Here is a 13371-nt window from a genome sequence, read left to right on the forward strand (position 1 = left end):
GGTAGCATAAATAAATAATAAATAGCCTATATATACACATACATACTGTGATGTAGGCAGTGCAGATATAATAGTAATAAACGAAGATGTAAACAGTAACTAAGTGATAGTAGTATAAAGTAAAGTGACATCGGTCAATAAGGTGCAAGTAGGACATTATGTCAAATATCAAATGTCATGGCAAAAATAAGTGATTTATATTACTAACACTATCCTACTCAGTTTTCGAGGAAAGTTCTTTTAATCATTTCAACAAAGCTAATATCCCAAGCTTTGCATCATTAATAGAGAATCATCATTATTTATGATATAAATAAAAAAATATTATTATTACAACATTTTCAGCCATGATACATAGCAGAGGAATAACTCAATAAATGAGATTATTTGATGCAAAAATAACATTTTATTTTAACAAACACGATGTATTTTACATCAAGTAAACATTCATAATCGAATAAGAAAACTGATCAGTGCGTCAGTATCACCAACTGTTGCATAGCAGCTCGGAGAATGGGATGAAACCAGGGTAAATAAATAAATAACATAGTCACATATGTATTGGCCTATATTGAAAAAGAATAGAAATATTAAAATAATAAAAATGTTTAAAAAAAAAACAAAAAAAAAACGTTTAAGTTTATTCGGTTGCAATATAATTATCCAACAAAAGAGGCATAAACTAACCTCATATTTAAATCAGCTGTCTTCCTGCAGTTCACACTTGATCGGTGCTATTCCTGAAGCAAAATGCAATGAGTAGCTACTGACAATAAGCTTTTGAAAAAGTTAACCAATTGCCTATTTAACCTTAGTCAACAACAATATTATCAAAATACTAAACAATTAGCCTAACTTTACCTGACAAACGAATGACAGCAGAACTGAAATGGTGAAATAGATGAACTTTGAGTTCGTGAACTGGCTGTCAATAGCTCGAACATCTCAAACCCCTACAGTTCAAATGGGAGAGGAAGCGGCGCATCCGACTGCCTTGCATAGGAGGTGAACTGCTGGTAATTGCATGCCACTGACACGGTGCCTCCGTCGGGGCTCATCGGCTGGGTCACTCCGCCGTAGGGACACCCGTTGTGGGGGACCAGCACGGGCGGGTGGCGGTGGTAGGCGCCGTAGGCAGAGTGGTGGAAGTAGGGTGGCGGGCAGTAGGAGCTCACCGGGCCGCCGGGGGACACGCTGCGGTTGTGCCCAGTGATGACCTGAGGTGTCGGGTATCCGGTCGGCTGGGGCGAGCTGGGCTGGCACAGACCCCAGGAGCTGCTCACATAAGGCTGCAGGTAGAGCGGCTCGGGATAGTCCGCGGGGTTCCCGGTCAGGTAAGGCACGCTCGGGGGTCTGTAGGTTCTCCTCACCCTCCTCCGCCGCCGGTAGTTGCCCATCTCAAACATGTCCTCAAACGCGGGCTCCAGCATCCAATAATTGCCCTTCCTGTCCCCTCCGCTCTCTCTGGGCACCTTGACGAAACACTCATTGAGAGACAGATTGTGTCTTATGCTGTTTTGCCAACCTTTTTTATTCTTCTCATAGTAGGGGAACTTGGAGATGATGTAGTCGTATATTCCGGCCAGGGTTTGTCTCTTGTCTGGCCTGTCTTTGATGGCCATGGCGATGAGAGCCACGTATGAATACGGCGGCTTCTCGGGCTGGACGGTGTCCTCCGCACCTTTGGGCACAGGAGGGGGCGAGTTGGAGCTGATGTCCAAGAGCTGCACTCCCAGGTCTGCGGGGGGTTTCTCCTCTGCATCCATGGCTTTTAGGTGTCCGCTTGTGCGTCCTCCTGGTGGGCAAAAAAGGCTGCAATCTGCCGCTAAGCAAAGGCAGCGCTGCGGTGGTGTCCGCAGGTGCACACCCTCCTCCCACAGGTACAGAGCGCAGCAGTTATCGCCTTCTTTCATCTCGCCGGGTTTCTCACACTGTTCATGCCTCTGTGCGGGACTACTGTGCAGTCAGTTTAGGTTGAAACAGCGGTCACGAGACTGTGTTTTAACAGTAATCAAAATAGTCCCTCTTTGGAGCGAGGCGATCAAAGACGGTGCCCCTTTACATACATTGTGTTAAATGTGTAGAGTTGTTAATAATTGTGTACAGGTCATTTGCAACACGTTTGACCAATATAAAGTATTTTTTACTTTGACTGAAATGAACAAACCCCATCTTATATTGTAGGCTATGTGTGCATGTTTTAAGTTATTCTTTAAACTGTTTTTCTATGAGATGTTTGTCCCTAAAAGAATATGGATAAACTGACACACACACACACACACACACACACACAGCATTGATTTGTAGCCTACCTTTGGACACACAGCTGTTTTTTTCTCACAGCTTTACACAACTCAGAGGCACATGATAGTTGGGTATTTCCAGCTTGGTATGCCACAGGGCAGAGAAGTATTGAGGCTTGCAGGTATCAGAGCCCAGCATACCACCCACATACAGTGAGGCATGAACAGCAGGCCTGTCTGTCCGCTGAGGATGGTAGATAATGATCACCTCCTCTCACCAGACAGCCTGTCTCCCCTGAACTGATAGGGGAGCACAGATCTCAAAGAGAGAGCAACAAGTGGAAAAGCAACTACATCTCAGGCAAGGATTAGAGGGCATTTTGTGTTGCTGGAAGGATATTAATTGGAGTTACACCTTTCTTAAACTATTATTCAGAATCAAAGATAATGTCTTTTTTGAATAAAGTTCAGTACAATACAGAATTAAGGAGACCATGACTCTATCCAACCCTGTCTCCAAGTAGTCCATCATTATTAACTACATTTCTATGGAGAAATATTACTCAAACCCTCAGAAATGTATTGTAAACTCTATGATCCCGTGGTTTCTATGACATGAACATATCACGCTGACATGACAAAGAAATGCATATAAATGGAGCACTTTTCTGTGCAGTTTTCTGTTTGCTGAAATGGTGTAGTCATTAAACAACCCTGCCTCCTGCAAATTACATTTATATACCACTTATTTATTTTCCCAATTATTTTGTTAGATACAAGGTTGCATTCAACGGATTATAAGATTGATACAGCTGCTGTGAAGTGCTAGAACTATATGGTCAAACAGGATGGAAACAAGTCTAATTTTATGTGAAATACAAAGTAAGGTAAATATTATCAATTGATTAAAGTCAATGTAAGAACTCTATGCAAGGAAAGTTTCAGGCCACCCTGCACATTTTGCACATTCCTGCGTAAAACTGTACAGCTCTTTCATTTAAATAACTGTCATATTGTTTTTTCACATTTTATTGTCAATTTTATGTTTTATATTTATGCGTCTTGACTTGCAGTACTTGCTTTCATCATTTTTTATTTTTTCTACTTACTATGTTTATTGTTATGCATCAATATAACCAGGCAAATTCCTTGTATGTGAAAACCTACTTGGCAATAAACCTGATTCTGATTCACTGGAATCAAAATTGTTTGACAACGTAGCCTACAGCTTGCCTCGTGTGTGTCAATCAATTATGAAAATGGTATCGTCAATCAGAAGATCTTTTAGAAAATTCAAACTCAAAATCAAAGAGTTACTTTCCTGACTCTGAAGCAAATTATGCACACACACACTGGGCAGGAATGAATCCTCATAGACTCATATATCTGATCTGCTCTTTTTGAACTTCCCTCTCTGATTTCTCAGTTTTTTAATAACCAGTGAAAATGACAAAAGGAAACTGGACAGCCCACTGTCCTTTTTCCTCACAGAGAAAGCTAGATTTACCTCCCTGATGTCATACGAGCGAAGCGAGGCGCCAGGCTAAACACAATCTGTGTAGTTCAAGCTATCCGAGACTAAAGAAGAATGCAGCTAAACTGCCAAAAACAAAGATCATGAACACTGGGGTTGGACAACAGAACAAATGAAGAATTACAACCCACAGACATCCTCAAACAGCCATCAAGTCTGAACCAGAACAAAAACAATTGTTTCAAGGCTGTGTTCAAGACCTATAGCTGAACATCATGTTCAGAACATACAGAGTATTTAAAGTCTTTCTTTTTTATTTTCAATACAGTGCAATAGTTTTATAGATCTGATAAGCATCCTCTCTCTCTAGTCCCACATCAATTAAGGCCCTCAAAGCACATCTCTCAGACAGAGATACAAGGATAAATTTGTCCTTGATGTTCTCTGGTTAATTCTTTCTAAATAAGAGCTATAACAAACATACCACACCATTGCTATTTCCTGGGAGACTTGCCAAAATATAAGAGAAATATAACTTGACGATGTGTACTTGTGCTTGACTAACAAACAAAACAGTAATTTAAAAATATGCAAATGTTAGTAACTGGTCAAGGACTGTTAAAAGATATAAGAACTTGCAGCTCTGTTTTATATGCTGTTTATTGCAAAATATCTCTATGTTGTGTTATTGTGAATTAGCATGGTCAAATCAATCATAATGCCGTAAGTCAATTCAACAACCCTTAATGTAACGACTTTCCAATAAACCATCAATGTAAACGTGCAGTTAACAGAATAATAATCTTGTCAGTAACACAATAAAATGATCATGTAATAAAGGTTATATGCTATTGATAAAACATTTGATTTTCCTGTTAATCTGATAATGATTATTCTGTTATTGACAGTCACATTGACAGGAAAGTTGAGAGGTTTATATGTAACTATGATGATGAGTTTGTTAACTATATCGTGTAGGAGGAGAACTGGCTGAATATGTTTGTGTTGTGTAAGTGTTTTTTGTAGATCAGTGCACACTGATGACATTTAAAAAAAAAATTGTATTCTAGAGTTCAATTTGCTGCAAATATGTCTATAAAGTATGAAGTGTGCTTTTACTTGTAAAGTACTTGAAAGATTGCGACTTTTAGGAACTTCCCCGCAGTCATACCACAAATACCTTTTATGCACAGATGGCGACTACACAGCTGCACTAGTTCAGCACACCAACTCGTCTTAACAGATCAGGTGGCTCAACACCTTTGCTTGTCTTCTTCCTGCAGGCTGACGTGGGTGGAAAGGTTGAAGTGTGTGTGTGTGTGTGTGTGTGTGTGTGTGTGTGTGTGCTACAAGGCTCCAAATGGTCCCGTCCTGTTGAGGTTGAGGCAACAGGATACCCTGATGTTTGTAAGTGAGATGAGTGATGTCCAGCTGCAGACATGTTCTCAGCTCCTGGCTTTAAAATCTCACTACACAGATCACTGGAAGGATTACTGCCCTGCTAGCTCAATGCTTAAAGATTAAGTTGTTTATCAACCATGACACACTTTTATAAATCAATTTTGTGCCAATGCAAGAAAGTAATACCATCTCTTGAGAGAATTAGTTTGCGTTTGACTAATATTTTGTATTATTTTAGTTTAGTTACAGCAGACATTTTGCCTTCTCATAGCAGGAAAAGCAGTATTTATAATGACTCCATTGTACTCAGGTGTCCCAGTAAGCTGTGGCAGTGTGACAGTGAGCGAGCATGCACAATGCCAGGACACTGAAACTGAGGCAACTAAATGGCACTCATTGATTTAATTATTTACATCTGTGGTTTTCCTACTGTGGAAAGTGTTAAAATGTCTTCTGTAAAAAAGGCCTGTTACCTCACACTCTCAAAAAGTTTAGGGTAAATTATATTCTTCAAAGGTGGCAGGTTATAAGTGATTTCTGTGTGAAGATATCGTCAATACCTGTAATATTACAACAGAAATTCAGGTTTTGGTCTGGCTCCTCGAGTAAAAAGTTTCATGAGGAACTGAATAAAATCTATGAGCAGTAAATAAACACCTGTAGTTTGATTGCAGTGGGGCGAGCAGGTATGAAATCTGACTCACCAGGGCACCTGCAAAGCTGTGATCAGTGATAAAAGGAAATTACAGTATGTGTTGTGGCTTCTGTCTAAACACATGTGCATGTGGCAGACCACAGCCGTCTCCTTGACTTACAGTAGTCATTTTTGGGACAACTCCCAGACCTCTCTAATCCGTGGATTACAAGAAACCTGACTTCCCTCAGATAGTGACAGACCAAACAACATACTTGATCTGATGTGAAGGGCACATCAGACAGACAAAAAAAAAAGTTTTGAGGAACAAATGTTGTTTGCCACATTTCACGCGATCATCATCCTGAACATGATACTGGTTTAGAAAATGGCAGCATGTATGGACATTTCACAGGTGATAAATGTGATAATTTCTTTCACCTGTCTGACACTACTTGTTGGCTGAATTCCCGTGCTAGGTGCGGCTCTCGATCAGGTGATGAGATACTTGAGTTCCTTGGGTTCCACATGACGGCCTGTCAGCCAGCCCTGTGCTGGTCTGGCCCTGTAGCCCACATCTAAACCACTCCTAACTCCACCACATCTCTATTGCTTGCATAGGCTGCCTAAACTGAGGTTATCACACCAACAGAGACTCCCAACTCATATAAGACAATAAATGTTAGTGTACGTCAGATCTTTGTTCTTTGTTGTTTGAGTAATCCAGTGAATGACTCCGAACATATCCACAGCCTGATCTTTGATTGGCTTGTAAGAGTTTCTCTGAATGGGTCTCTTCTAATAGTCATGATCAATCATGGACTGATACTTGCCTTCATGGTGGAGACAAAATGTTTCAGTCTCAGGTTTAAAGGTAAAAACAACATTGTTACACTCTCCTGTCAATGAGCAAAATACGTTGTCTGCCAAGATAAAGTCAACAAGGATTCCTCAGTGACAGATTGCATTCTGACAGCTTCTTTGTTACAGGAATGATCATCATCCACACAGAGGTTAAACAACTCTAAACACCTCTAAACACCTCTGTCTATCATTTAATAGCCTCACAATGACACAGATGGTGTTTCATAATTTGCACTTTGCTGATGCTTTCATCTAAAGAAACCTTTCAGCCTCTTAATGACTAATTTACTGTTTGACTTCTCCTCACTCCAGATCAACCTGTTGCCACATGCGTGCCCCTTTTGTTTGAAACTATTATGCAAAGTTTTGCTACAGTATGCTTTTGCCTTTTTCAGACAGGCAGAACAGCTGGGCATACAGGCGCTGATCTCAGATAGCTGTGAGGTTTGTGACATCTCACTGACATCTAACTCAACTGAGCCTCTCTCAATTGGCATGAGTTTCGTGACTAAGGTCAGATCACATTTATATGATAAGGACACTGCCAAATACCAGCCTTGCCTGAATCATCACCTGCATGTTCCCACTTGAGAATATCCTTTATTTTTTACTTTGCACAGCAATCTTTTCAGCTCCCTCTCACACTTAGTTACTGTTACTGTTATTGCAATATTAAAAATAGATTGCAGACTACCTTTGTTAAAAGTAATTAGGATATAATTTCTCCTGCTTGGTCCAGTTCCCCAGTAGATAAAACATCTACTATTCAAAGGAAAAGGAGAGGTTGTACGCACATTGAAATTTTTCCAAAATGTTAGTTGATGCAATGTTTTAAGACTTCGTCAGGCAAACACCCATGTGAACAAAAGCAGGCTTTATATACGCAGACATAAGATGACATCTCCACATACAAGGAGATCATATGATACTAGATAACACCAATTATCCCCAAACGATTTACTAAACACATAATGTCCTAAAGAAAGTTCTGTGGTGATACACATATTTTTTACACCATTTTTAAATCTTTTTTGCAATATGCATTTTTTCAAAAAGAGAAAAATGGTCTACAGTCCTTTCTGTACCCAATTGGAGTTGGATGTGCACACTATCCACCTTCTTTGCTTTGAAAACCTCTGGTATTGTCATTTACTTACAGTGTGTATTCGGTAATTGTCCATTTATTGCTCTCCTATGCCATCTTGTGGAGGTGAATGGAAAGCACAACTATAATTCAGTTACAGCAGGTCTCTGTAACATGGAGGTGGAGGCTTAGTAAAGGCCACAATCGTAAGACCTTTCAACCCCAATCACAATGTTACAACATTTGATGAGTAATGCATGAAATAAAGATCATTAAATACTATAAATACGCATCCTAAAAATTACATTTCAAGTTTACCAATGACATAAGATAAGACAAGATTAGATAAGCCTTTATTTATCCACACGGGGGGAACTTCTGGTGTTGCAGCAGCATAAAGACAGAGAGGGACAAAGGTTTTTTACATTGTTGAACTGATTAATGAGGGATTATCAGAGATGTATTGGCTAAACAGGTACACATGTACTTGATTACTATGTAAAGATGGATACTAAAAGAGTATAGTTACACAAAATGATGTTCTTTTTTTTCTCCTGTAAATTGTGGCTAAAAACCTATTTTGAGGTCCTTGAATAATAGCCAAAAAAGTGTTAATCCAGGACATCATGAGCACAGTGAAGTTGACCTTTGACCTTTTGGGTTAAAAATGTCATCACTTCATTGTTGTATCCCATTAAACATTTGTGTGAAATGTTGTCATAATTAACGCATCAACTCTTGAGTTATGGACAAAAGCATGTTTATCAGGACCACAGTGTGAAGTCACAGTGACCTTGACCTTGACCTCTGACCACCAACTTCTAATCAATTCATTCTTGTGTTCAAGTGGACGTTAGTGCCACTCAAGGTTCCTCAAGGCGTTCCTGAGATATCGTGTTGGGACGGACGGATGGACAACCTGAAAACATAATGCCTCAGTCCACGGATATCACCGACATGGAGCCATAGAAATCAAATAAACAGTTTTTGTGTTAATACCAGATGGTTTATCAGATACAGAAGTTTAACATGCACATGCAGTAATTTCCTGCTTCAGTTGGACATTCTGGCAGCAGATGGCAGCAGACTGACACTCTTCAAGGATGTTGAATGAATGCATGGATCTCCTCACTTTTTGTAGAACCATATAACATTGAATGTGAGGATGTTCTGACACTACCATGCGTTTCCTATATCTGAAATCTAGTGCAAAATGCCTGTTGCAGTGAAATGCATTAAGTTTCTTCCTAACCACAGTACACACTATCTCCATCAAAACTGAAGAAAGATTACAACAGTAAACGAAAACATTCAGGAGCCAAACAATAATACTCATCATAATGCATGTTGTTATTTTGTTGGGTTTATCTTGTGGTATCATACCAGTGAATGCAGCACAGAATACATACTGTACATAAGGCAAATACATTTTCATGTTTTTCAACATGCTTTTATGCAGATAATACAGAAGGTTTATACCTCCTTAACCCCATGCCATGACCCCAGACATGAAAAACAAGGGCTACGGATGTAGGCTGGATGATCCTTTATGTATTGCTACACCGTGGGGTGTAACCCATGAATTTAAAGATCATCAAAACAAAGGGGCCTTCTTTTAACCCAAGCAAAAGTAGGAATAATGTTGTGCACATTACATGGATTCAGCACTAAAACAACTTCAATGCTTGAGAAATGTTTGGTGTTATGCCCCGCGGTGACTCCATACTTTAAATGCTCCTTGACTTGGTGAGAAGGTTGGTAAACAACATCCAGCCTTGGACCTAGTGACCCCTCAGATTCGCCATTCCGACACGTCTCGTTCCAGATAACTTTGAAGTCAAAGACAAAAAGAGGAAAATGTATCCCTGGGGTCTTTGGAATTCATGTGAGGAACCACAAAAACAACACTTCATCAGGGGCACCATTCAGAACGGTGATCAGCAATATATGGGGGAATTCAAATGAGAAGCATTGTGTGAGGGAAAAAGTCAAAGAGATTTGTCTCGTCCCTGGCCCCTTCCTCCTTTTTTATCATCCTCTCATGAGTGACTTTGATGTGGACAAGATGATTGAAAAACAATGCAGCGTGGCTCGATTTAATTCCAGTGGAGAATAGGTTAGTGGGATGAGTGGGTGGGAAGGGGAAGCGAGGGGGAGAATGCAGTTTCATAAGAGAGACACAAGAAAATCACATTTCAGTCAGTGTATCAATCTGCCAAGGAAAGGAGGGGAGGGTGGAGTAAAGAGGGGAGGGATGGGGGGGTGGGCGGGCGAGGAGGAGATACAGAGCAGGGCAGAGTGAGCGGGGTGTGAGAAAAGGAGCTCCAGTTGATCGTTCTTTAGAAAAGGCCCCCCACTCTCCTGCTGGGTCCTGCTCAGCTCTTGTCCTCCTGGTACAATGCTGGTGGAGCGGCTGCCCCCCCATCACCACCCCAGAACCTCCCATCACCATCCCAGAACCCCCCCTCCCAATATGCCCCCCAACTGCCCTCCATGTGCTGGAGCCGCACTGACAGCCTGGACCCCAGGCCTCAGCATATGGAGGCCAGACCAAGAGGCCTGATCTCCAATGTGCTCCACAGCTGGGGCTCTGCTGGAGTGGGCAGCAGAGCTTCATGCAGCCACATGCTCTCTGCTGACTGTCTTCACCCACAATGTCAAACTTGTTGATTGGTGTAGACAAGTCGAAAATTGGCAGACTTATAAGGTCAGTTCACCCATATTATGAAAAGAATAACATGTTTTCTCACTTACTCCTAGTGATGTCAGCCCATGCAGTGGATTTCTGCCACCTCCCCAATACAAGAGGTCTTTCTTTTACAGCAGACGTTTCAACTTGTCATAGCAGATCACTGGATGGATTACAGTCCTGGTCACTCATTGCTTTCAGTTACTTTAATATGACGTGTTGTTTCAGTTAAACCTGTACTAGATGCCCTTTTCACAGCACACATTTTGACTTGTCATAGCAGAAAAGGCAACGGTTCTTCGTTCAAGTGTCCCAGTAAGCCATGACCTGTAAACTACACCAGGGCCCTGAAACTGAAGAAGCTAAATGGAATTCAGCCATCATTCACGTTAACAATTACACCTGTGCTTTTCCCACTGTGACATGTCAAAATGTCCTCCGTGAGAAAGGCCCACGGAGGTAGATGGCATTTTGTTTGTGGTACTCAAAAAGTATATACAACAGCAACATCTCAAAATAACAAGCAGACGCAGAGGGATACAGTACAGTATGAGACGTCTGAAAATTAATGTAATGTCATGCTGAATCATCTTTTAAGTGAAAATTTAAGGAACATATTTGTAGTATTTGTGTTTAAGAAGTTAAATATGAACAAATGCATATCAAGTCCATATGGGCTTAACAGAGGCTTTCATGTCAACATCACGGATACACTGAAGCAACAGGACTGATCCGTAAACTGAGCTCCAGTAACTCTCTTATTTACACTTTATACAATCATCACCTAGACCCCATGAATCAAACTATGAACCAAGCACACTTGCACTTGTTGCAGCGAGAGCCTCAGTCTTGTGGCCCGTCCCCAACCCCTCAATTCTGACATGAACTAATGTTGACTCATGGCAGGAATATGTGGCCATTCTGATGCTAATGGCAGCTTTAACCACCTACTTAACCACATGGCCCTCGCTCTCTATACAGCTCCACTCAGCCTGATCCCAGTGTGTGAGGAGAGAGGGAGATGGATAGAGAGAGAGAGAGAGAGAGAGAGAGAGAGCGAGAGAGAGAGAGAAAAGGGAAAAGTGACAAGATGAGTATGCTAGGAGGAAGCACTTGTTAACTTTTACTGGGTCGCTATTCAGTACAGTAATGCAGTGTTTTATACAAATAAGCATGTTGATTCAGGCAAGCTAAAGCCACTTTTGTTTCTTGTTCTGCATCTTAAGGCTTTGTTTTTGTCACACACAGGACTGTGGTTAGGTTCAAGGCGATTAATGATTGGAGCGATTGTGCTCCTTACCTGTCTGGGTGGCTTTGGCTGTCTAGGCTTGTGTTGGTGGAGACAAGGGTCACCAGTTAGCAATATGACCCTTTAATACTGCAGGGATACTTGCTGCTTGGCCTGGCATGGCACAATACAGTGCTGGAGCAAGGACAGGTGGTCATTAAAACTGCTGTAATCCCCTCCATGAATAGCTCATGGGTAAGAGGACAGACAGAGAAAGCAAAGGACGGAGATATAGGGAGAGAAAGACAAAGAGAAAGAGACAGACAGGGCGACAGGGAAAGAGAGAGAGAGAGAGAGAGAGGTGAGGGTGGGGAGTGTTTGATGCTTGGACCATGGGGCTCTTTAGCACTGTCTGCGGGCCGTGCTTCAGAGCGGATGTGTTAACAGTTTCAGGCTCAATGGAGGGAGAAATCCCCACAAAGGGAGGTGTACAAATATTGTGGGAAATCCGTCCGCTCTTTAATATTTCATGAAGGCCCACAATCTATTCATGGGACTCCATTCCTTTGGAGGGGCCCACATTCAGGCTCACTCCGCAGGCTCAATGGGCAGCCCTTAATTGAGTGCCCGCTCATTCTTCATCTCCCTGGCAGATTGTTCCCCATGAAAGCCCCTGCCTCTTCATCCTCCTCTTCTTCTCCCTGAGAGTGGCCAAAGAAAAGGGGGCATGCCTTGCTGGTGGTGCTTGTGGGAGGGTGAATACGTAAGGGGTGGTTGGGGGGGTGATAGTTGTGGATCAAATATGATAATAGGGCAAGAGGGGATGGTAGTGTGCAGAGAGGTGGGGCTAGGGGGCTAATCCTTGGGGTGGGTGATGCAGAGAGGGCGAGAGGAGGGGGTTGCATTCCCCTAGATGGCAGGAGTGTGTGTGGTAGCGTGTCTGTGGGGAAAGGTTGTGTGTGTGTGTGTGTGTGTGTGTGGTGGGCAGGGCGTGGTTAATGCTGCTTGGCACAGAAAGGGCTAGTTTATGTGAATGTTCTTGACATTTTTGCCTCTATTGGATGAAAAGATTGGAAAAAGCAAGAGAGAAAGGAATGACATGTCAAGGTTAGATGCGAAGCACAAAACCAGAATATGTAGGTAAAGCACAACTTGACAAGATGAACAAAGTTTCTTAATGGAGGGCAACCAGTCAGGAACCAAGATCCATAGAATTCACACATAAGTGGGGTGAACACTGTACAAATGTACATCTGGCATTTGACAGCAACAGCCCAATTAGACACATGGGTGTTTGGCTACCTGGTTCCCCTGTGTGAGTCAAAACTTCTATAGTTTTAAAGGGGCACTCCACTGATTTTACACATGATGATCTTTTTACTTGTTAGGAGGAGCACTAGCCTGTGAAAACAGTTGCATAATGTTTCCCTTAGCTCAGGAAGAAAAAACCTTAAAACAAGCGGGCATTTAGGATGTAGGCTAGGTCTAATGAAAGATGCTATTGAGCTGTATTATGGGAAATGTAGGATCCATTGTTTTTGGAGATACCCATACTAGAGACTAACTGTATGTTCACACTGCGAGCGACAAAGCTACAAAATGGGCTAACTTAGCTAAATAGGACAGTACCTCAGCTAGCCATTGTGCATTTAAAAATGTATGCTACTCCCCTAATAGCTGACATCCTCTGCCAAGCTGCATTTTTTGTTAGGGCAGGATTTAATAGCACTTCCATTTCTTAGATAGTTCGGAAC

The 13371-nt window shown here is 41.7% G+C and overlaps 1 protein-coding gene across 1 annotated transcript; it reads right to left on the bottom strand.

Annotated features, from left to right (window-relative positions):
* Nucleotides 1–374: 374 nt before the first annotated feature.
* On the bottom strand, nucleotides 375–1807 carry foxl2l (forkhead box L2-like). Its single transcript, XM_070910475.1, has one exon. It carries the CDS (start codon nucleotides 1764–1766, stop codon nucleotides 954–956), a length of 813 nt encoding a protein of 270 aa, XP_070766576.1. The 5' UTR covers nucleotides 1767–1807; the 3' UTR covers nucleotides 375–953.
* Between the last annotated feature and the right edge of the window lie 11564 nt (nucleotides 1808–13371).

Source organism: Enoplosus armatus, chromosome 8 (genome assembly GCF_043641665.1).
Source record: "Enoplosus armatus isolate fEnoArm2 chromosome 8, fEnoArm2.hap1, whole genome shotgun sequence".
NCBI lineage: Eukaryota > Metazoa > Chordata > Actinopteri > Centrarchiformes > Enoplosidae > Enoplosus > Enoplosus armatus.

Coding starts and splice junctions, on each gene's coding strand:
- foxl2l (XM_070910475.1), bottom strand. CDS start 1,766: ATGGATGCAGAGGAGAAACCCCCCGCAGACCTGGGAGTGCAGCTCTTG.